The sequence below is a fragment of the Pomacea canaliculata genome, linkage group LG9 (assembly GCF_003073045.1).
Source record: "Pomacea canaliculata isolate SZHN2017 linkage group LG9, ASM307304v1, whole genome shotgun sequence".
Lineage (NCBI taxonomy): Eukaryota > Metazoa > Mollusca > Gastropoda > Architaenioglossa > Ampullariidae > Pomacea > Pomacea canaliculata.
This window is the reverse complement of record NC_037598.1, coordinates 6,545,979-6,569,701: the sequence shown is the minus strand read 5'-3', so window position 1 is coordinate 6,569,701 and position 23,723 is coordinate 6,545,979. Positions and strand designations below refer to the sequence as shown.

At 39.0% G+C, this 23,723-nt stretch overlaps 1 protein-coding gene across 1 annotated transcript; it reads right to left on the bottom strand.

The window, feature by feature from the left end:
- Nucleotides 1–1,196: 1,196 nt before the first annotated feature.
- On the bottom strand, nt 1,197–23,228 carry LOC112572462 (intraflagellar transport protein 122 homolog). Its single transcript, XM_025252157.1, has 28 exons — nt 23,068–23,228; nt 22,320–22,550; nt 21,059–21,135; nt 20,661–20,794; nt 20,339–20,418; nt 19,474–19,549; nt 17,807–17,998; nt 17,416–17,554; nt 13,542–13,600; nt 12,797–12,940; nt 11,764–11,901; nt 11,271–11,435; nt 10,832–10,951; nt 10,527–10,645; nt 10,089–10,242; nt 9,446–9,607; nt 8,802–8,968; nt 8,416–8,587; nt 7,980–8,082; nt 6,817–6,957; nt 6,217–6,314; nt 5,847–5,950; nt 5,381–5,546; nt 5,016–5,127; nt 4,696–4,821; nt 4,423–4,502; nt 2,043–2,204; nt 1,197–1,916 (listed from the first exon to the last, which is right to left on the bottom strand). Exons 1-28 carry the CDS (start codon nt 23,124–23,126, stop codon nt 1,836–1,838), a joined length of 3,561 nt encoding a protein of 1,186 aa, XP_025107942.1. The 5' UTR covers nt 23,127–23,228; the 3' UTR covers nt 1,197–1,835.
- Nucleotides 23,229–23,723: the final 495 nt, after the last annotated feature.

The window sequence follows — 23,723 nt, the reverse complement described above, 5'->3', positions numbered from 1 at the left end:
TAGTTTCTACCTTGCAGCAAGCTTGGTGCCATTAGGGTAAAATGATGATGATGATGATGATGTAGTTTGTAACGCGCTAGCATCCGCATCACAAAGATGTGCTCAATGCGCGGTGATCCCAGCAGCCACCAAACTAACTGCAGGTCAAATGATAACTTCAAATAAGTTCAAACAAGTGAGTCTTAAGATTTTTCTTGAAAGATGCAATACTATCAGACTCCTTGGTCGAGAGGGGAAGCGAGTTCCACAAAAGCGGGGCTACATTGGAGAAGGATCTGAAACCCGCAGTCTTCTTGTTAGTATTCCCTGACTGAACACTCGGTCGTTCAAGTCTGAAGTGGGCTGCTGAACAAAGGTTCCGCTGAGGTTGGTAATGGCAAATGAGTTCTTGTAGATAGACAGGCGCAAGGTCGTGAAGACAGCCATATGTTAAGGTTAACAATTTGTGCTCAATTCTCTTCTCCACAGGAAGCCAATATGGGTTTGACAGATACTATAACTTAATACTGAAGATATATAAGCATATAAAGCAAGAAAAAGGGAAAAATTGAGAGCTGGAAAACTAAATAACCATTGCTATTGTATTCCCAAAAAAAGGTGGGTCTCAAGAGGAGAACTGAAAGCCTCGATCGCTGTTGAGCGTTGACCAGGGGCAAAACGGGCGCTAGGAGAGGGAAATACTCATGCTGCAATTAGGCAACTTTGTCTCAACTAACGCATGGCACAACCTGCAGGTTTTTATGACTATGCCTGTGGTTCTTAATTCTCTTGTGTCCTTGGTATCTATGCACCTGGAGCAAACTTTCGAGATGTGCCTTCATCCTCAGAAGTGTTGCATTTGACCTCTATATCTGTGCTGTCGGCCATAAAGGTTCAACAAGGCATACATGCCAATGGCATTCATCATACAGGGCTCACAATCAACTCTTTGCTTTTAAGACCAGCTCTGTGTTTTTTTCTTTTTGTACAGCCTTTTGAGCCTGCCTTTGATGGTGGGGTAAAGAGCTGTGTAAATCAACTTTATTATTATTTCCACAGCTATGGCTACAGACAGCCATGCAGAGCAAACCCTGAGGTATGGTTGTACCTCAGCTTAGTAACTACTTAATTCACAGTTTTAATAATGCACTATATGACCAGGTTTCCGTTGAAGTTAGCAGTTCTTGTTAGTGAAAAAAAAACCCACAACAGCAAAGCATATTTTGTGCGTTCAGTTTAATGTAAAATAAATATCCATTTAGATCTGTTAACCATTACCTGTTTCATCTCCTTCGTGTCTTCAAATATCTTCAATATTTTATAAATACTCTTCAGTGTCTACCCAAAGATCAAGTCTAAATTTCTGTAAACTGGAATTGCATCATTTTCTGTACAGGGACTAAAGTAACAAATGCTAGAAAGACTGCATTACAAACCAAACTAAGAAGTTTAATGAAACTACAAATTCTCTGGAATGTTGATGGACGGAAAAATATAGCAGTATATCTGTAATACACAAGGATTAAGTGCACAAAAGTCGTTTTATTTCACGAGTGCAAGGCCTCCTTGAAATGTTCCTTTGTCTTTTGTACCCAATGGGTGTGGTTATAAAGTGTCACATCAGATCTACTGATATCTTTGTTTTCCATTTACACATTTTTTAGACTGGTCACGGCAATGTACCAGTTCTCCTGAAACTGTGAAGTACATTACTGCTCTCTCTATTGCCACACTGTACATTCTTCTCTCCCTATCTTTCTGTTTCAGCTGATAGCAGACTTAATCTGCTGAAAATTTATGTAGGTGTACTAGTCAACCATCACACTGATCAAAGAGGTTCACTGAATCAGCAACATTCAATCATCCAGCATGCAGCGGCAAAATGGACAGTGGCCTCTTAGCAGGTACTGCTGCTCAAAGTCATCAGTGTGGAAAAGCTGCAAAAATGGGGAAAAAGCCAAATTCAATTACAATAAAGCGAAAAGTCTGTTCACAACAGTAAAGGATCACCACAAATTAAACTTCTCTTTTATCTGCCTCTGTACTCTGCTTGAAAGCCTTACCTTTCTGCAAGAAGGGCAGATTGTGATGGTAACATCTGGCAGAAGAGAACGAAAAAAACGATAGCGTAAGGGTTTTGGCCACTTCAGTATGTACACCTCTGAACGTGACATAGTTTTAAGGAAAGCTCTGTTCACAACCACTGGCTCAAAATCCTCATTTTCCTGAAAAGAGTAGAGCAAATGATAATTTCCAAAACTTTTCTTTCTCATATAAAACTGATAAGCTAAAAAACTATTAAAAAAAAACCAATCAAACTTTACTGTCTGTCAGAGGAAGTCCAAGACAGAAATTTTTTTTTTTGCTCACAAACCCAACCACATATACAAAAATAGCATGAGCATAACAAACACAATATGAGCATAGCAAACATAATGTAAGCATAACATAGTATGAGCATAAGACAACATAACTGCCAGATATACCCACACAAGACATTCAACACACATGCACACCTTCTTTCACATACATGTGAACTTCCTAAGGAGGATGCCAGATAGAATGGCAACCCTACATGTCTGTGTGCCTCTTATTCAGGATGGTGATGTCTGCTGGCATGAAGGACCTCTGGTAGGCAGTTTTTCACATGTGTCACTTTGTAGTGCCTGCCCGTTGGCAACAGCTGAAAGTTGAGATGGAGAGGGTGTGTTTGGTCTGAAATGATGTTATGTGCCATCTTTCTGACTGCATGAAGATAGAAGTCAGAAAGTGGCAGCTGTGGTGTACCAGTAATTTTATTCTCCTGGTGGATGACCCTGGCCAGCCTTGCCTTGTCTTTGATGAGGAGATGACCATACCATGCGGCAATGTTAAATGTGAGGATGCTCTCAACAAGAGACTTGTAAACAATCTCCAGCACCCCAGAGCTGATGTTGAAGCTGCGGAATTTTCTCAAAAGGTATAGTCTTTGCTGGGCCTTTTTGTACACTTGGTTCACGTGATCACTAAAAGATAATCTTACATCTATCACTGTAACAAGTTACTTAAAACTGGCAGCCCTCTGTACCTGCTGTCCTTTGATTTGGATTGGTGGGGAGAGAGGGGTACTGCTATCCGTTTTCTGAACATTCAGCTCCAGGAAGCTGCGGTCAAAACAGTCCTCCAGTTCCCCCTTGCAGGCCAGGTACTGTGACAGAGACTGCTTGTTTTTGAGGCAGGCCACTAGGGCCATGTCATCTGCATACTTAACAAGTTTGAGAACAGCACTGTTAATAGTGATCTCATTTGTGTATACAGAGAATTGAATACATCCTTGACGGGTACCTCTGTTAAGGATCTGCTTGTCTGACAAAAATCATTCCATCCATTGACAGATTTACCCTTTCAGCTGGACCCTAAAGTACTTGTTGATGAACTCTGAGACACACCCTCTGTGGTCAGTCTTTCAGGAATGATTGTATCCACAGAACTAGGCTGGTGTTGACATCCAAGTCTAGTAGGCATGTTTGCAAGGTGAGGCTGGACTGCGTTGAAGGTGCTGGAAAAATCCATGAAGAGGAACATAGCGAACATAGGTACCAGAGGTGTGCAAGAATTGTAGAACAGTATCTAAAAGAGTGAGAGTAGCATCAGAGACTCCCCAACGTGGCTTGTAAGCAAACTGCAGAGGATTCAGGCAATCAGCCACAGTGGAGGTTAAACGTCCCACAACCCTCTCCAAACACTTGGCCACAACATATGTGAGAGACACAGGTAAAAAATCTTTCAAGTCTGTAGCATTCAGCTTCTTTGACACTGGTATAACTGTTGATGTGCGCCATAAGTGGGGGATACAATGAGAGTCAAGGGAAAGCTGGAAAAGTCTGGTAAAGACATCCCATAGCTGACCAGCAAACTCCTTTAGAACCTTGCCTCTCACGTGGTCAGGTCCAGGGTTAAAACGACAAAGAATTCTGATGACATCTTCACAGACTATGACAGTGGCTGCTGACAGTGAAGAGCAGACATTATCTACTTCCTCACTGAAGTCTCTCATATCAAATCGTGTTTACCATTTTCGGTGGTAAAATTTCTTTTTTGGAGTACTTACCAGATGACATGACTATATGGAGATCAGCCTCTAACTACATCAAACCCAACCATCCAAACCATGCCACACAGTAGGACACGAACAAAGCTCAACCCCCAAGGTTGCTCAGACCCAAGTGGAACAGTTTGGATGGCTGGATTTGAGGTAACTAGAAGGTGATCTCCATATAGTCATGTCATCTGGTACAGTAAGAAGAAGAAATTTCTTTGAGTTGGATTTGCTTTTATCTGTTTTAGTCTGAATTTTGAAAAAAAAACAAAACATTTGTAAGGACATATTTCTACATTAGAAGTAAAGGCTACTGACTCTCTACATTAGTAATGAAAAGATCAACAAAGTACTTAAATACTCACTCCAAAGCTTTTCACTTTTGAAGAAAAAGGATCTTCCATCTCTTCCTCCTCTTCTGCTCCCAAACGGAGAGACTGCATGTCTTGAAAATGTTAGGGAATCAGCATAGTCAAAGGTAGAAAATTATCCAGATAAGTGCTTTTGGCATTCACAAAAATTCTTAAAAGAATTATATATCATGCTTTGCTTCATCAAAGAGCGGGGCAATGTCCAGACCTGAAGTCATGACCACACTTCCTTTCTCTAGGGTCACCTTTTATTTATGAAAAAGATACTAGCCATACGCTGCTCCTGCCAGTTACGTTCTTTCTTTCTGCGGGGAACAGACATGTCCAGAATGTGCACAGCCTCTTCATCCGTCATACCTTCCTCCAGAGAAAATTCCACCAAGGGCAACACCTCTGCACAAGAACATCAACATCTATCACAAATCACCATGATGTTCATCTTCTGCTGAACAGTTTACAAAACTTGTAAATGCTTCTAAAAGGCAGCCTCTTGTTTTGTATACTAACCATCTAATTGAAAAAAAGTATATCTGTCACAAGACATGGAAAAAGCATGGATTCTTGATGCACTTGATGTAAGTACTCACCAAAATTGACAAAAGAATATACAAATGGTTGCTTGCAGTTGACACATCTGTTGCGATTGTTGTTAAGAAGAGGGTTGGTTGTAGAACAGCGGTAACACATAGACATTAATTCCTGTCATCAAAAGTTACTTTTGTCATTTATAAGGTTAAAATAAAAATGTAGACAGTTGAGACAGCTACATCTTTGCTGCCCTCTTCACCATTCTCCCCACTTTCTGATATTTACAAATAGTAATAGATGACATTGTTTATACAGAGCCATAGTGTATAACTTAATTTTGATTTTATATATATAGAGAGAGTCTAAATCAGACACTGCTGAAGAAAACACCCTAATCTCATCTCATGCACAAACACTTACAAACCTCAGCATCATGGAAAGGTTTGGCTTGGATGGTAAGGGAACCTAGGTCCACTGCATTCTGAAACCTATGAGGAATGCGCAGGTTCTTTAGGTGCTCAAAAGCATGGCGAGCAAGCTTGTAGGCCCCAAGGTTTCTGCTCTGCTTAGCCAGTGTGTACAAAGTGGATCTGACCCAAAGTTAAGGAGCACCCAAGATGATGCCAGAAATAATGCAAATGATTCAACCACATGTTTGTAGAAATACTTCTTTCTGAATTCATTCATTTGTGTAATATAAAATATTCTATACTACACAATGTTTTACTTAAAAAACACATGAAATATGAAACCTTCAAACAAATGCTTATTCAAAATATGCCTTAAAATTATATGTGAAATACAAGATAAACAATGCAGTCATTCACAACTTTCATATAAATTAATCAGAAAAAGGTAGTCATTAAGTTGTACATGAAAAAAAAGGATCCGCTTTAGAGATGCCTTTAGGAATTTGAGACTCAGTGCAGCAGTGCAGCAGGAAGCGAGACATGTTAAACAAACCTTCAGGCAGCACTGAAGTGAAGGGCTCAACCTGTCATCATAAACTGTATGTTAACCAAACCTACAAGACTCTCATTAATGTCCACCTATTCAAAAAAAGAACATGTCATTTCAAGAACTAAAAAAAAAATATGGCATTGTTATCTCAATATCTGTGCAACTGCTTAAACTCAAAAATATTTATCTATAATATGATGTATTAGACATAAATATCAAACATAATCTATGAGATCTCATGAATAAGATATGATAAAACAATAAAGCAGCTCTAAAACTGAATGTCAAAAATCAACTGACCACATGTCTGTATATAGTGTGATAGACATAGTATACTTCAGCTTTGGTCTGGAATTCAAAAAACTTCTTCAGCATCTCATTCTCCTTGTCGGGATCATCTGTAAATCATACATATAGGAATGTGTTAATGAACATCACCAAGCTGATGTGAAACATGCTACTGAAGACTGACCTAGGGATAGTTCTCAAGTGTGCTAGTAGCTACATGAAAGAGACCAGCAAGTGAAACATGTAATATGATGCCTATACTTAGTGAAACTAAAGCAAAGTATGCCCAGTATTACAATTTTGTTTTGAAACTAAAACAAAGGATACCTATGATGTCATAATTGTTTTGAAGAAATTACTAAAATGTTGCATCAATCTTTACAGTTTAGGGTTTACCATGTACAGCCACCAAAAGGATGTGGTTTTTAGACTACATGTGCTCAGACAATCTATATAGCAAGTGCACCAATTTACAAAAAAAATCCAAAACAAAACAAAAACTACTAGATGCAACAGTTATCATATAGTTGTTATGGAATATCAGAAAATAGCCTATAGTATTTTCCCCAAATAACAGTCCGAAACTTGCTATTTGCTCCAACAAGGAATGACCTTTGGCAATGTCCAGACATTGCATCGACAGCTTCCAAAAGTAGTAGCCAGCATCATTATAACGACTCTCTACCACAGCATTCACAGTCAGCTGCTCCAGAACCTTCACAGCATCTTCCTGCAGCCCAGCTTTATGAAAGGCTATGAAAGAAAGTGTTATATGCATTTAAAGAAAATTTTTAATTATTCAGATTTCACTGCCATATCTAAAACATTTCTTTTCCCAACAATGGTGAGATAACTATTGTGATAATGAATGTTTGTTCTCTCTCTACACACCTATCTATATCCTGCATGCTTAGAACTCTTGCATTCTTTTCATTGTGATTATTATTGCTATTAAAGGCCTGGATTATGTAATTCTGATGTGACATTCTGTGAATAGCTGTTCGCACTTTCTTCCCTTTGCTCAAAATGGGTTATAGAAGGGGAAATCTAGAGAATCTGTTGAGGTATCTAAGAGCCCAAGGAGATGGATAGATATCAGAAGTGTTAACAACAGGGCAAGCACTGATCATGGAAATGGCAGGCATCCACTCTTGATGTTGCCATGTTCAGCATGTATAAGTACAACATACTATTGATGCATGCAAGCGAATGATGAGGGGGGGGGGGGGGGGGGGTTTGGTGTTTTACGCCGTGTCAGCAACTGAGGCTATATTACGGCAAGCAGCCAGCCCTGTAAACAGATGCCACGTGCAGAGAAAGAACAGCGTGCCCGAGACGAGAAATGAACTCTGGGCAGCCAACCTTTACTGTATTGGTGACAGGCGCTAACAGCGCTAACCGTTGCGCCACCGGGCCGCTCAAGCGAATGATGAGCCAAGAAAGGTCTACCTTAGTACAGAAAGATCTGCTAAGCAAGAAAAAAAGAAGAAGAAAACACAGGAGGCCTCTATGCAGTGCTGTTTCACTAACTATTTTAGGTTCTATTTTGATACTTGGCAAATTTTTCTGAAAGGGAGGGCTTTGTTTTTGCTCGTTCCACTCCTCACTGGATCTCAAATGAGACCTCTCACCTAAACCAGTCATGAACAGCACCATCTACTTCCTGTAAAATGCATGCTGGATCATTTCACTTGGAACAAGGTGGTCAGCTCAGCTAATTTTTTTGAATATGTTAATAATCTGCTGCAGTATACCACTAACTAACTAGCATTTACCTTGCTGTGCCTCTTCAAAGCGGTCATTTTCAGCTAACCATTGAGCATATGGCACATAGACATCTTCCTTGTACTCCGGATGTTTCTCTACTAGGGTAAAAGCCTTAAACACAAAATGCATGGTCCACAATCATCCGCATCATAAGCTGAAGTATTTTTGTTATCAGCAGCTACATTAAAGCTGATATTTACAGATAGTTCAAGAAGCAAACACACAAAATTCCTGCACTGCTATTTCAGGATTTAATGGATTGAGCATAAATTACTGACACAGCTATGTTTAAAGGACTGAAATAGTGTAGCTGTTAGTGCAATCAAACATGTTTGGTGATACACAGAGATTTAAAGGATATATAAATACTAATTCTTTTGCAAAAAGAAACTAAACCCCCCCAAAAAAATTACACAATAACAGAGTGGGTAATATCAGACGTACATCATCCCAATGTTTGGCCTCTACTCTCATGGCGATGAGAGACTTCATATCACCCATCTTAGCAAAGACTTCAGCTGCATAACCATATTGCTCCAGCCGTGAGAGATGGTGGGCACATCGACTAAGGGCTTCTCGATCTGCCTTGTCCAGTTTCCGTGCCAGATCTATCATCCTGAAAAAAATAAACATTTAATATGTCTAAATTCCATTCAAAATGATTAATATGTAAGAAAATCAGCTTTGAAAAAACCTTTTTTTTACTGATATGAGAACAATTTTTTATAAAATCAAACTTCACAGATGTTATAAAGCAAAAAAGTTGAAATAAGATGACTTTACTTAACCTGGCAAGATTTAGATATGTAGAGTGAAGAAAATCTACTCACATGTCAAACCAGCCATGTTCACCAATAATCTCTATGGCTTTAAGATGCTCTCCAGCAGAGATGTACATCTCAGCCGCTGTGCGAGGTTCGTTACTGCTCTTTGCCCAATCAGCCTGCTTTGTCATCAGCAATTTCTTGTCAAGGGGATCACCAGACCCAATAAACTCCTGTAACAAATAAGCTTTTCTCCATAAACCATTTTCATGGGCACCTGTTGTTTGGCTTGGGTGTCAAAAGGACAGTGTCTATGCATTAAAAATCTCAACAAAATCCCCCTAAAAGAACTCCCCTAAATATAAAGGTAAACATGAAAGAGGAGACACCTGCTGCACTGAATAGTGTGGTATAATTTCTCTCATGCTGTATATTTAACTGCAGTTTCTGTACATACATGTTATTGAAAGAAAATTGATTAGCTTTTTGCAGAAATAGAGTGACTGGTAAACTAAATGACATAACGGGACAGATTTTATGACTGTTTGGCAAAAGTTTACATGAACTCTGCGACAAATTTCAAAGTGTCTTAGCTTATTGACTATTAACACAAACAACATTATCAATAAGACCCACTAGAAATTCTTCAAAGTTTCACAGTGTTTAAAAACTGTTGGCTGCTTTGTGTCTGTACAAGATTAAAGGATTACCTTTGCATACTCGAACATACGAAGGTCAGTGTACATGTTCAAAGCCTTCTGCTCTTGGCTGGCTTTCTTGTACAGCTTGGCTGCCTCATGAAACTTGCCTTGGTAGCTGTACACATCTGCCAGGAACACCATATTGTCATTCTCACCTCGTCTTTTCCTCTCCTAAACCATAAAAAAAAACAACATACACAGCCCAATGATTTCAGAATATTAAGCAAACAATATAAATATTATTTTAAGACAACAGCCCTAAGGAAACGCTTTATCTGTTTGTTTTTTTTTTATTTTCAAATTATTACAGAAAGTCAGAAGAGTGCTCTTTGATTAAAGACTTTCAACAAAACAACTGAGACAATTATGTCTATGCCAAGTATGCTAAACACATAATGTAACAATTTTAGACGTGGAACAGTATCACTAAAAAATGTGACATCTACTTTTGAGGCATATTCCCCAGATATCCCGAATATATGTACAGCAAATTGTCTCTGCTTGTAATTCCTTATCTGAAGTACATATGTTTACACTAATCTCTAAGGACAAGTAATGCATGCTTGGATCTCCCTTATGCAAAATTATAAACATTATGAACTTCTGAAAGATGACCATAAACAGTGACAATAAAGAATAATGAAAACTGTACCTCAATGCTGTGAATAAGCTCCAGATATCGAAGGTGTCGAATTCGTATAAAGGCTTTTTTTGCAGTTTCAAAGTCAAGCCCCTCCAGAGCCTCGTGAGCTAGAACCTCCCAGTCTCCCTCTGTTACACCAAGGCAAGCAATCTTGTACGCATCCCTGTGAATGTAATATTTTAACAGAAAATAAGTACTTAAAGAAATATTTTCCTGATTTTCAAACTGTCTGTAGCATTAACAGTTTAAGACAACAGAAAAAGGTGGAAAATTTCTTACTTTTGCTTTCATTATGATAAACTTTGTGGCCAACAGGCAAGGAAATTCTGTCAGAATAAATTAGTGGGTTCCTATAAATTTCAATCTCTCGTGGCCCTCATTGTCAGTGTTAACTTGTTATTTATTAGGCTTTAATGAGGCAAAAGTAGGCAAAATTAAATCCCTCACCTAAACATTTTCTTTTCCAAGTATTGATACATTGGAGCAGACTGGGGAACATCAACGGATGACATTGCATACACATTGAGACAAAATATCTTTGAGCCAGTAAAGCCCACCACAAATCCCTGTAAAAAAAAAAGGAGACATATTTAGTACAGCAGTGCAAAATAATACTAATAGGACTGGGCTGACAAAATCCAGCAGAAATTCATCTGCTTATCTGTTACAAAAGTTACACCTCATTTTAAGGATGCAACATGCATTTTCATGTACAATGCAGGTATGAGAGGCTACAGAAGTAAAGACCTAACCTGCAGCTTCTGCTGGTGTACAGGAAAGTTGCTGGCCTTGATGTTAAGCATGCCATTGCCAGAAAAACAGAGCATGTCCTCATAGCTGTTGTTCCAGGCCACACTGTTAGCATTTGGTTCCTGCAAATACCTCCTGATACTGTTATTCATGTCTGAAGAGTAGAAGAACTGCATGCAGCCTATGGGTCTAGCAAACGAAAACATGTGGAGTGATATTTTCTAGTTTTAGATATAGCTTGGTTGAGATACTTGGGCTGACCAAACAGGCTTAGCAAGAATGAGAGAGAAAGAGGGAGATAGTAGAGAGAGGAAGAAGAGAGAAGGAAGAGCGGTGCATGAGAAAAGGAAAGTGAGAGAGAGAGGAATAATAAGATGAAAGTGAAAAAGACAATGGTAGAGGAAGACAATAAAATGAGAACAAAATGATCACAAAGAATACTTGGAACAAGAGGTCCTTGGTTGTCAGGTCATAGACAAGACAAGTGTTATGCTCGTCAACCACAGCCAGTTTGTTGCGGCTGGCACTGAGGTCCAGGCAGCGCACAGAGGTGTTCTGTTTTAGCAGCAGAATGGGGAATGGGTTGTCTGTGAAAATCTTCATGATCTGCAGAAAGAATATGAATTTCCCATGGGGACAAATAAGGTTGGTCATTGTCAGTCATTGAGAAAAACCCTTAGAACACTGGCAAAGAAATGTGACATATTCCTGGTAGCTCGCTCTGAACCAGTAAAGCAACATTAATATATTTAGCAAATAAAGAACAATTAATTCATTAAAAGTTTTATAATGCCATCAAGGCCTTTTCTTGGAAGGAGATGACATAGATTTTTCAAAAACCTGCCCAGTCCATACAGAACAGAATGAAACAGACCCAAATTCAGTGAAACTATGAGTCAAAAATTAAAACAAAGAAGAAAGAGATGCCAAATACCTGACCATTTTTCAGGCCAACTAGCAGCCCCTCCCGACCCGGAGGCCCTCCAATGACCTTGATGTAGCGGATTAGTGATTCAACTACCCATTCTCTTTCCTTCACACCTTGAAAGGACAAGCACTGCAGTCGTTTCTCCTGGAAAGTAGATCATATGGATCATACATCTGGCATTTACTACTTGGGACTTAACAGCTAATTATATACAACAATGTGCAATAACATTATATATATATAGGGTCTTGTATTCAAATGAATCATGTCAGTCTTTTTCAAACCTTTCAACTCTTTCTATATGCTTCACTTCCATAGAAATGAACATCTTTACAGCTGTATACAGTGTTTCAAACACTGTGAATGTTTCACACAATGTGAACTAAGTAGTGTCACAAAACAAATCATGCTGTACGTAAATGTATAAGGGATTATACTTGAATTACTCCCCTTAAGAGTAAAAAAAGTAATCAGCATATCTGAAAGTAGGCAATGAGTCAGCTAAAAGCCATGTTTCAGACTGGTTACTCAATTTGACATGGATTTGTAGTGCAACAGCCAAAAATAGCGTAATATTTGAAGTCTAATGCACATTTTAATAAAATATTTCACTGTTTGGCACTTTATGTTTGTATATATATATTATATAAATAATTTTTGTTTAATTTCTGACTCATAACCTACTTTTATGACAGGAGTTCTCATAGCTACCATCTTTCATTTGAATTTACAAGAAAACAAAAACTACATTTCTTGCAAATCACATCACTTACAAGTTTAAAAGAAAAGCTCTTTAAAATGGTTTGTTAGTAGCGGTTGTCTTTATTGTAAGTTAACAGGTGTAAATATTGGAGCACACTGTATTTTATGCCACCACTACCATTCTAAATATTAAATTGTGTTATTTTTCATTTGTATTAAATTAAAGACATGATTATCAGATCTTTAGACCTGCATGCTTTCTAGACTTGACGTTGCATGTAAATATCAGCTTTAACAATATTCTTGTTAAAAATATCTCACAAGACTTTGTGCACACCTGGCAAAGAATGATATGCTGAGAACAGACCACCAACAGGTTACACTCAAACTTTTTGTTAATTTTCTCCTTTACACGATAGTGCATATCTGCCACATCTTCAGAGTACAGCTCATAAATTACAATTCGATCTGGGAGCTGGACCTGTTGGCAATCAAACAAGGAAAAAATTGTAATAAACAAATGGAGAAAATGCATGAAATACAAGATAAACTTCTCTCATGCTATATCACATTCTTACTAGAGTGAGTTTACCATGTGTTACGGTACAGCTGTACTGTTGTTAAGAACAACATAAAAATAAAAATTTATACAGAACTGAAATCAGAAATTTATAAAATCAAGACATATAAAAAAGCCAGGCAAATCAGGAAGCACACTTCAAAAAAATTCCCCTTCAGGGCTACAGTTCTTCTTTAATTACAACTATTAAAAATTAAAGTACCAGAAATTATTACTGCCTACCCCTGGCTAGGGGTATTAATTTGTTTGGTTAAAGAGTAGTTGTAGCCCCTAAACTCTTCATAGTCCAGTTGTCTGGTAAAGTTAACGAAGAAACAGACAAATGCTTAAACAATGAGCTCTCTCCTCAGGTGTGCTTACATTAAGTTACTGAATATAGTATATTTTAGCTATATAAAAAGTTTTTTTTTCCTCAACAAAAGAACATCAGGTTTCCTTCTATTTAATTTTCAATGACTTTAATGTGAGAGTACTTCAACTGAAAAATAAGTGTATTAATTACCGCAAGCCTATTTCTGTAGATAGCAATTTTCTTCACAAGGTCTCGACACTTGATCCTCACTAAATAATAAAAGAAAAATGGGAAAATCCTGAGTTTGCAAAGTGAAAAGTGAATTAACTCTTCTTATACAGTTCGCACCTGTGAATGTGAACATCTACATAGCGACAACACAATTGCGCTGATACATACTGAATGAGTTTAAATGACAAAATACAAGATAAAAAATAAGAATGTTCAAGATTTACAATCAGTAAATTTACTGTACCCTGTGGGACCCCGGGGTATGCTTGCCTAGCAAGCATTGCAAGAATAGGGTCCCTGCCATCCAGCCAGGCATGTCGTAAGAGGCGACTAAGGTGGACACCTCACCTAGAGGTAAAATAGGTTGTGGTAGGGCTAACAACCCCACCATGTAAAAAAAATCATGTTACAGAAACTAAAACCAGAGAACTCGTCACAGATGGCGAAGGTAATGAAGCACACCAGGAGACTGGACTAATGACGGACGACAGCCAAACCCGAAAGGGAGCTGGCGCCCCGACAGCGGATTTACTGAAGCCGAGGCAGAAGTTGAGGGTGGGGTGCTGGAACGTCCAGACCTTGTACCAGACTGGCAGGATGCTCCAATTAGTCAAGGAGTTTGACAACTACAACTTGGACATCCTGGGAGTCAGTGAGGTCAGATGGACCGGCACGGGAAAGAGGAGACTAGCGTCAGGACATACCATCTTGTTCTCAGGAAGATCAGACGCTCAGCACTCTGAAGGAGTAGCTCTACTCCTCAACAAGAAAACGGAAAAGGCACTGCTGGAATGGAAGCCTTATGGACCCAGGCTTTTGAGAGCAAGATTCCATTCCAAGTACACCAAGCTGACAGTGCTAGCCTGCTATGCACCAACAAATGACTCTGAGGCAGAAGACAAGGATGCTTTTTACGATCAGCTCCAGGCAGCCTCAGAAAGCGTTCCAGCCCACGACATGTTGCTCATCATCGGCGATCTCAATGCCAAGGTGGGAAGTGACAACACCTGCAGGGAGCATGTCATGGGCAAACATGGAATCGGAAGCATCAATGACAACGGAGAGAGACTGGCAGACTTTTGTGAAGAAAACAACCTACTGATTGGAGGCACACTCTTCCCACACAAAGACATCCACAAGGCAACATGGACATCACCAGATGGGATCACAAAGAACCAGATAGACCATGTCATCATGAACCGAAAATGGAGGAGCTCACTTCAAGATGTTAGAGCCTACAGAGGAGCAGACATTGCCAGTGACCACACTCTTGTGATAGCCACAGTTTCTCTGAAGCTGCGTCGATCACGAGGAAAACAGGCACGTCAGCAGAGAGTGGACTCCGGCAAACTAAAAATCCAGCCACCGAAAGGGCCTTTGCTATGGAAGTAAAGAACAGGTTCCAGGCACTAGGAGACCAACAAGAGATGACCTTAGACGACTTCAATCGAGTCTTACAGGAATCAGGAGAGAAAATACTGGGCTTCCAACGGAAAAAGAAAGAACAGTGGATCAGAGAAGAGACATGGAAGAAGATAGAAGAGAGAAAGTCAGCCAAACAAAGAATCAACAGCACCAGATCTGAACGCCTGAAGGAACAACACAGACAAAGATATGCAAAACTGAACAAAGAGGTAAAGAGGATGACAAGAACCGACAAAAGATATCACATAGAGAAACTGGCAGATGAAGCAGAAAATGCAGCAAGTAAAAATGACCTGAAGACACTGTACAAGATAAACAAACAGCTAAACAACGGGTTTAAGAACAGTGATGTGCCAGTGAAAGACGTGAACGGTAATGTCGTCGAGGGAGAGGCAGGAAAACTACAGCGCTGGAGGGAGCATTTTGAGTCAGTTCTGAACAGACCAGATCCCCTCAGCTTGCAGACATCCAGCCAGCAGCTATAGACCTTGACATCTGCACAGAACCACCAAGCCTGGAAGAAGTGACAGCAGCAGTCAAGACAATGAAGAGCGGCAAAGCACCAGGGGCAGATGGAATAACAGCAGAGATGTTGAAAGCAGACGTGAATGTGACAGCTCCCAAGCTGACTGAAATCTTCAGGCAAATTTGGGAATCAGGGCAGGTCCCTGTTGCGTGGAAGACAGGGCTCATCTTCAAATTACCCAAGAAAGAGATCTTGGAGACTGCTATAATTGGAGGGGCATAACACTTCTTTCCCTCACCAGCAAGGTCTTTAGCAAGATTGTTTTGTCAAGACTGACCTCAACTCTGGAGAAAGACCTCCACCACAGCAAGCAGGATTTCGCCCTGGGCGGTTTTGCTCCGAACACATCTTCATTCTGCGACAGATTCTGGAGCAGAGCAACGAATGGAACACACACCGCTGTACATCAATTTCATCGACCTGGAGAAGGCTTTTGACAGCATCCACCGCGAGTCCTTATGGAAGATCCTGAGGCATTACGGAGTCCCTGCAAAACTCGTTCAGGTCATTGCAATGCTGTACAGCGATTTCAAATCCCAGGTTGTCTGTGACACGGAGCTCACAGACCCCTTCAACGTCAGTACCGGGGTGAAGCAGGGCTGCATTCTGTCGCCGTTCCTCTTCATCCTGGCCATGGACTGGATCATGAAGACTTCCACCGACAGCGAGAGGAGAGGCTCAGATGGACCATGACTATGACAGCAACAACAGCACTGGAAGACTTGGACTTTGCTGATGACATTGCCCTGCTGTCACACCGCCACCAAGACATGCAGGAAAAAACAAAGGCCTTCTCAGAAACAGCTGAAAACTTTGGCTTGAAGGTCAGCACAAAAAAGACTAACAGTATGAGAGTGAACGCCAGAGTCCAAGACAGCATCAAACTAAATGGAGAAGAGATTGAGGAAGTTGACAGTTTCACCTATCTTGGGTCCAAAATGTCAAACACTGGGGATGCGGAGGTGGAGATTCGAGCCCGACTGGCGAAAGCCAGTCAGGCCTTTGCCTCACTCAGGAGCACATGGAAGGCAAAAAACATCAGCCAGAAGATCAAGCTGAGAATCTTCAAGTCAAATGTGATCAGCACCCTCCTTTACGGATCAGAATCTTGGAAGATGACCAAAACCATCAGTAACAAGCTTGACGTCTTCCAAAACAGATGCCTCAGGCGCATACTTAACATCTTTTGGCCAAACACCATCACCAACGAAGAACTCCACCGAAGAAGTGAAACCGAGTCCATCACCACGCAGGTTCAACGAAGGCGTTGGCGATGGATTGGACATGTGCTCCGCCAGCAGACAGCAGACCTTTCCAGAGTCGCCCTACGATGGACTCCAGACGGCCGAAGAAAACGAGGCCGCCCAAAGGAAACTTGGAGAAGAACAGTGGAAAGGGAGATGAAAGGAAAGGGCTGGACATGGGGTCACCTAGAGCGTGTTTCAGCCGATCGACATCGGTGGCGGACTCTGGTTGAGGCCTTATGTGCAACCTGATGCACAAAGAGGAATAGATAGATAGAAATTTACTGTATGTTAAGACATAAGCAACACAGTATCTTTTCGTGATTATCTATTTCATAACAAACTTATGAAAGTACTCATAATAATGCCACAACAACCTTATGAATATCTTTTCATTTATAGAAGCCTTTTTCAAAATGATTAGCCTGAATCCTTCACTAAGTACCACAAACAACTTACCAGACTTTTAAAAGCCTCAGGTTAAGAATTTAAATAGTTCAACAGTTCAAACTTCGGCTTCAAATAAAGTTCAAAATAGAAAATGGAAAATACTAGCCTGACTTTGTGTCCAAGAAAACTATTTTATAATTTTATTCTACTAAATTTTCTGTTATTATTTTAGTAATTTTAAAATGTATATCAAATGGTATGTCTTCACCTTTTTGATCTGTGATCAGATGCTGAATAATCACATCAGTCATGTTGTCACGGTAGGCATAGCGGTCTTTGTATAAACCATGAACTGTGCTAAACATCAGCTGGTAAAATGCTAAAGTTCCATCTTGGCAACCTACCACCTGAAGAGCAGTAAGGCAAAAAAAGCAATAAAACTATACAACAATGCATATTTCCTAGAAAGAAATGTACTCTTGACACAGCATCTTGTCAGATAAAAATTTTAATTTTTCATCTTTCTGCAGCAGAAATATTCAGAACATATCAATTACATCTGCTGTAGTTTCAATTTTGGAACAATTACTGAACTTAATGACAGAAAATCAACAAAGAAACAAATTACAAACAGAAAAAGGAACATTTGTTTCAATTACCACATGGCTGGAGTTTGGTTTGACGGCACATGCCCAGGCCCATGACTTCTGTTCTGCAATCAAACCAAGATTAACTCCTTCTTTGGTGTAGAGTGTGCACTGCTTGTTTGCACCCCCAATGACAACATATTCTCCTTTGGAAAACCATTTAAGGCAGCATGGGTCATAATTAAGCTGTCGATCCTTGCCAATCTGCAAATCAAAAAGAAGTGCTGGTCTCAATATTCTAAGGTATTCAGCAGGGTAAAATATCAAAATCCCCATGCCAAATGACTACACAACAATCCTAGAGATAATGGAATGGACAACAAATGAGTACAAATTGGCAACCCCTTACCAAATTTATTGTGTAAAGTGAAGCGGTTTGAATTCGCTCACAATAAAACTTTAACACCAGCCTTTCACTTGAAAACAGCTACCCTCAATGCTCTTAATGACTACATCAGACATGTCAGCCGTGTTATTTGTTATCTTTGTACTTTATGTTAGAATGTTATGGACTACAGATAACATTTTTATACTTGATAAATTAAATTTCAATGAAAAGGCTGAATAAAAATATGTAAAACAAGTGCACTTCACATTTTGGCAGAAGGCCAGTCCAAAAACGAGCTGGATCCAGCCATAGTTTGCCCACCCCTTATTTAGAAGATACCACAAAATCTAAATACAGGCAGTCCTCGAGTTATGTCAGCCCCGAGTTATGATGTTTCGTGGTTATGACACATCTTCCATTTACTGTATAAAACGTTTCAAATTAAGTGGTTTTGTGTTGTAAATGTTGTAACGTGAACTTTGTGTTTGGTGCATGTTTCATTTAATTATTAAACATATTTTATATGTGTTTTTTGATAATGACTGTGTTAGGATAGGATAAGTGCTTACAGTATGTTATTTACGTACAGTATGTACGTATGTTCCGACTTACAGCGAAAACCGGTTTACGACGCGACTTAGGAATGGAACAACGTCGTAAGTCGAGGATCTAACCCTGTATTAACTGCTCTGATTAATCACACTTTCTTCAAAGATCATGAAGCATGGAGTTAATGCCACTTCTCTTTTACTCCATAGAGAACAATTTTGAAACTGACAATCTCAAAAAACAGAAGCAACAAGCTGATGGTATTTCTGTGTGTGAATTTGTCTAATTTTGTGTCATGTTCATTTGGTTGTGTACTTTTTAACAGTGCATCAAGCCTGCTGTATGTTTGGCTTTGGCAGGGGCAAACTCCATGCTGGTAGTGAACAATGTTCGCACTTGCACATTACAGACAAAGCAGAGACCTCCCACCCAATATAAACACCCATTACTAACAATGAAAAAAAAAATGATCATGCACCAAATATTACTTGTTTATTAGTCAAATATCCTTGTCAAATTAAACATCAATCTCCATCTTTGTACATAAATACCTGTTTTTCCTCTTTAATTTCCTCATTTTTTAAATTTTTTTTCCAGTACAGCCCCCCCCCTTCCCCACAACACACTTTGCTTCCCTCTGGTTCCTACACCACTATGATGGGGAGACGTGTTTTATAGGTGTACTATTGTCCTTTTTCTTGGGCCGGCTTTTCTGCTTGTTTGCTGAGACATAGAACTAGCAGGAAAAGACCAAGGAGGAAAGCAGGGAGTTCAATGACCTTATTTAATACATGCGACTTACCTGTTTGCCTGATAACTGGTAGAATGACAAGCGCTGTGCCCAATCTGCTACTGCCAGTATATCATACTGTTCATCCCTGCATGCAACAAAGAGGACAAATTGATTTTTCTGAAAGTTCAGGGCTTCAACTTAGCTCATGAAAGTCCGTCTGTTACCTTGACAAAACCATGCTCCTTCACCAATTATCCACTGTTTGAAGCTATGTGTGAATCAATATGAAGTACTATTTCTCACAGCAGAAACACTTTAATAATGAACCAGACTGTTTTAACTGAGTGTCAAACTACCATGAAAGTGTCTGCAGAATGTAGATGCTTATGTTAAAGATTTAAAGAAATGAAAAATTCTTTTTTTAGTGGAATTAAGCAAAACATTTTTCCTACTGGCTCAAGTATAAAATTACAATTCTTGGCTAAATACATAAATATTTTGAGTTACAAATTTTTTGGCATTTTGTTTTTTAAACATAAAATATAAATTTAGAATATTGCTGGATAGTCCTTATTGGATCTTGTCTCCTGAAGTCTTATTCAAGATTCTGTTGTTTTTTTTTTTTAAATCACCAGGACAGATGGAAAAGCACCTCTTAACTGCCCTCCCTCTTCTGGATTATATTACAAAACCAAACCCCAACTGACTGTAACTGAAGTTATACCTGTATGAATATCTTAAAGAGAACACAAAAGGAGCATCTGTAGGGTGACATAGTGAGGTTTCTCCATCTTTTCTTAAATTTAATCTGGACACCGAGTGTTACCTAAAGCACCCACATATACATATTGACCCCCCCCCCCCCGGAAAAAAAAAGGGAGACAAATTTGTGAGCATCCCCTGTTTTTCCTTTTTATCTGCAGCAACAACTCACCGACTAGGATTCCAAGCCAAGGACCAAATAGGAGCAAGATGGGTTTGTGCTCGCTCTATTTTCACCTTCTCTTCCCCAGTCTGTTCATAAAACAGCAGGTTATAGTTGAGTCACTCACCCACTAACTTTACCAGGAAATACATACAATGATAATGTTAAAAAAAAAAAACTGGCATCAGTTTAAACAATCCCGACTTGTTTCAGTATGATCTGTAAATAAACACTGCACTTGCACAGCTGTATTTGTGGCATTCATAAGGATACATACACATCTATGCACATTTAAAGTGAAATTGTAACTGGTATGGTAAGAATCACATACCTTATTTCTGATGCTGATTAGCCCATTATAGAGACCAAGGGCCAAGTACTGACCATCATTTGTCCAGCTACAACATGTCACTCGGCTACTCACTTTGTGCTTTGACACAGACTTCTGCTCGGGTGACCAAAGACCTGAGGGCAAAATAAAGCTAGATGTATTTGCTGGTAAGGTTATTTAGTATTCAATCTGTAGTAAATCATTTTTAAAAAATGGTTAATTGACATGAACAAAGAGGAGAGATGCTGAAAGGAGATACATCCTGGGAAAAGTTACTGAAAGAAGTAATATAACAAAGTCAAGTTGATCTTAACAAGGCAAATTTATGTGTCACAATTACTAATCCTCAGTCTATTCATATGTTGGCATTATCAGAGAAGTACTAAAATTATACCTACCAAAATCAGAAACAGCACAGCTAGCCAGCTGATGAGTAACTGGGTTATAGGACAGGCACTGAATGGCATCATTATGTCTGGAAACATTTTAAAATTTATCGCATAATTATGTTCACTGTCACTATTATTTTGTAAGAAAAACTGGGTATTTTTTTTTCAATAAAAGCTGATTTTGTGTCCCCATATAGGTTTCCCCAAATGTAAGTTACATGAGCATAATTATTTCTATTCCATTCAAAATACCCATAACTGCAGTATATGGTTAAAAGGGGAGGAATGGGGTCAGATGGGGTTGCAGCTAAAATACAAATGCTCATAATCCAGGCCTAGGTTTAATTAAAGACATTGTAGCATGACCATTTTTGCTTTTAAACTCATTCAATAACATTCAATACACAACTTGTTGGGTTAAAACTACAGCCTCATAGAGAAAATTACTTTCATATTGACCAGAACAAACATTTCCCATGTAGGCTACAAATGGCCCAACCATCTTGGATTGGATAGCTGATGAAATCATATATGCCCCAACTTATGGACAGGTGAGCCTCACAGAAGAGATAATTAACCTGTCACTCAACATAAATATGCTGCCTGTTTCTCATGGACATATTGGTGGCATTGTGCTGTTTCTCGCTGATTTCTCCCATGTAAGAAAAAGAACATGAAGAAAATCAGATCTGTAATGAACAACTCTGTGAACTAGTGTCACATCCTCAGAAAAGGCACTGACTTCAGTGATTCCTTTTCTCAAAAGAAAACCTCTGAAAGAGCGCTCTTTCCCTATCTTGTCTGGAACAACTTACATTTTTTCTTGTAAATATACCCTATTGTAATACTTTCCTAGGTGCTATTAATATTTCAATGTATTTGATGTGCTTTGGGCAGTTCATTGGTTGGACACAGATGTCTGGTGTTTAGGTGTAATGATTTATTTGAGTTTATGTGTGTGTGTATAGCTGCTTTGTAAATGCCATGAGCTCCTTCATTAGGAGAGCTATATGCATCAAAAAATATTCACAACGATTATTATTACCACCAGACTATATTTTGAAAATGCTACAGCCATAAAATATACAAAAAGATTCTCCTCTGATTTTTATCCTTGGTCTCTCATACAAACTAGATGTATTTCTTGGTGCAGAAGTGAAACAACTTATGGTGATATTTTCTGACTGCATTTGAACACACACTAATTTTTAAAGGTCAGTGAAAATTTTCATATTTCATTCTTGAATATTGTATATCTTAAAGTTATTACGTGTATTTGAGAATTCCTTCAAGTTTATTTGTCCAGATTATGACGCTCTTGTCAGCTGATCCTGATGCAAAGCGTTTCCCATCATGTGCATATGCAACACAATAAACAGTTTCTCTGTGTCCCTTGAGAGGCTGAACCATCGTGCCATCATTGGCATCATACACCAATACTCTGTTGCCTGCAGCCACAATTAACTGAGTTCCATCTGGCTTAAAGCACAAATCCCACACACTGAAACAAATAAATAACACTTTGTCATACATCTTTTACAGTTTCCTTCAAAGCGTACTAACACTGTGGAAATAACATATATTACAATTAACTCGTGCATTAGATCTAAAGTAACAAGCAAAGAAAGGCTGTAGAAGAAAATGCTTGTTTTCCAGCTGGTGATTGTTTTTGTTCTCAGTGTCTGTTTGGATCTATCCTGTTCAGGTGTGACGATAGTGCGAACAGTGAAACTGTTGTCCGGCCTCAGAAAGTCACATCTGTGATCCATACGCCATGCTTGCGCGCATGCACACAATATAAGAAGCACAAACAATATAAGATAAAACATAAAAATATATGAATTTGTGGGAATAGAAACTAGATCCCGTCCAAACGCTTATTTATTTTGTTATTCGTTTGTTATCATTAAACTTCAGCTACCTCTCCCGCACACATATTTGCGGATTTAGCCGAAATTTTCTCACTTATTTACACTTTTTTATATTTACAGTTACGCAAAACGTTAAAAAAGCAATACCATTGATCTAATTTATCTTTGTCTTGTATTTTGTCCACCCATGTCAGCACAGGTCTCATGATGACTACAACGATTCGTAGACACTACAACAGCAAGGCTTCTCTCTTTCTTGGATACAGTTGGCGTCCTACTGACAGGAATGTGCCGGAAACGAGGTTTGCGCAAGCGCCAAGATATATTCCGCGAAAGATTGAAGGAAAAAACCCGCAGGAAACATAAAAGTCAACAACCGTAATCTCAGCATGGAGATAACAAAATTGTCTTGTTCTTATAGGGTTCACTCTGCCATTTTGTCATTTATATAGATATTTTATCACCATCATTGCTAAACAACAGACTATTGTATATGTACATTAATTAGAAGTCAAAAGGGTCGCCTTAGACGTGTTTGGTTAAATTTTATTTAATACAAACTAAAGAAAAACGTATGCATGCCATCGGTGGTGTACATGTACGTACGAACACACGCACATTATTAGTCTTTTCTCACAGAAGCAGCGATTTAGAGATATTTGAATCAGCGTGCGCATGGCGCGTTGACATATCTGCATAACACGCTACATATGTTCAAGATAACCCTATATGTAGCTGTCTCCACTCAAGGAATTTAATTTGCATCTACAATAATTTAAAGGATATTTCACTGAAAGCAATGA

Coding starts and splice junctions, on each gene's coding strand:
- LOC112572462 (XM_025252157.1), bottom strand. CDS start 23,126: ATGAGACCTGTGCTGACATGGGTGGACAAAATACAAGACAAAGATAAA. Junction 17,999..19,473: donor ACCAGTTATCAGGCAAACAG/GTAAGTCGCATG, acceptor TTTGATTTGCAG/ATTGGCAAGGATCGACAGCT. Junction 5,951..6,216: donor ACACTATATACAGACATGTG/GTCAGTTGATTT, acceptor TTATGATGACAG/GTTGAGCCCTTCACTTCAGT.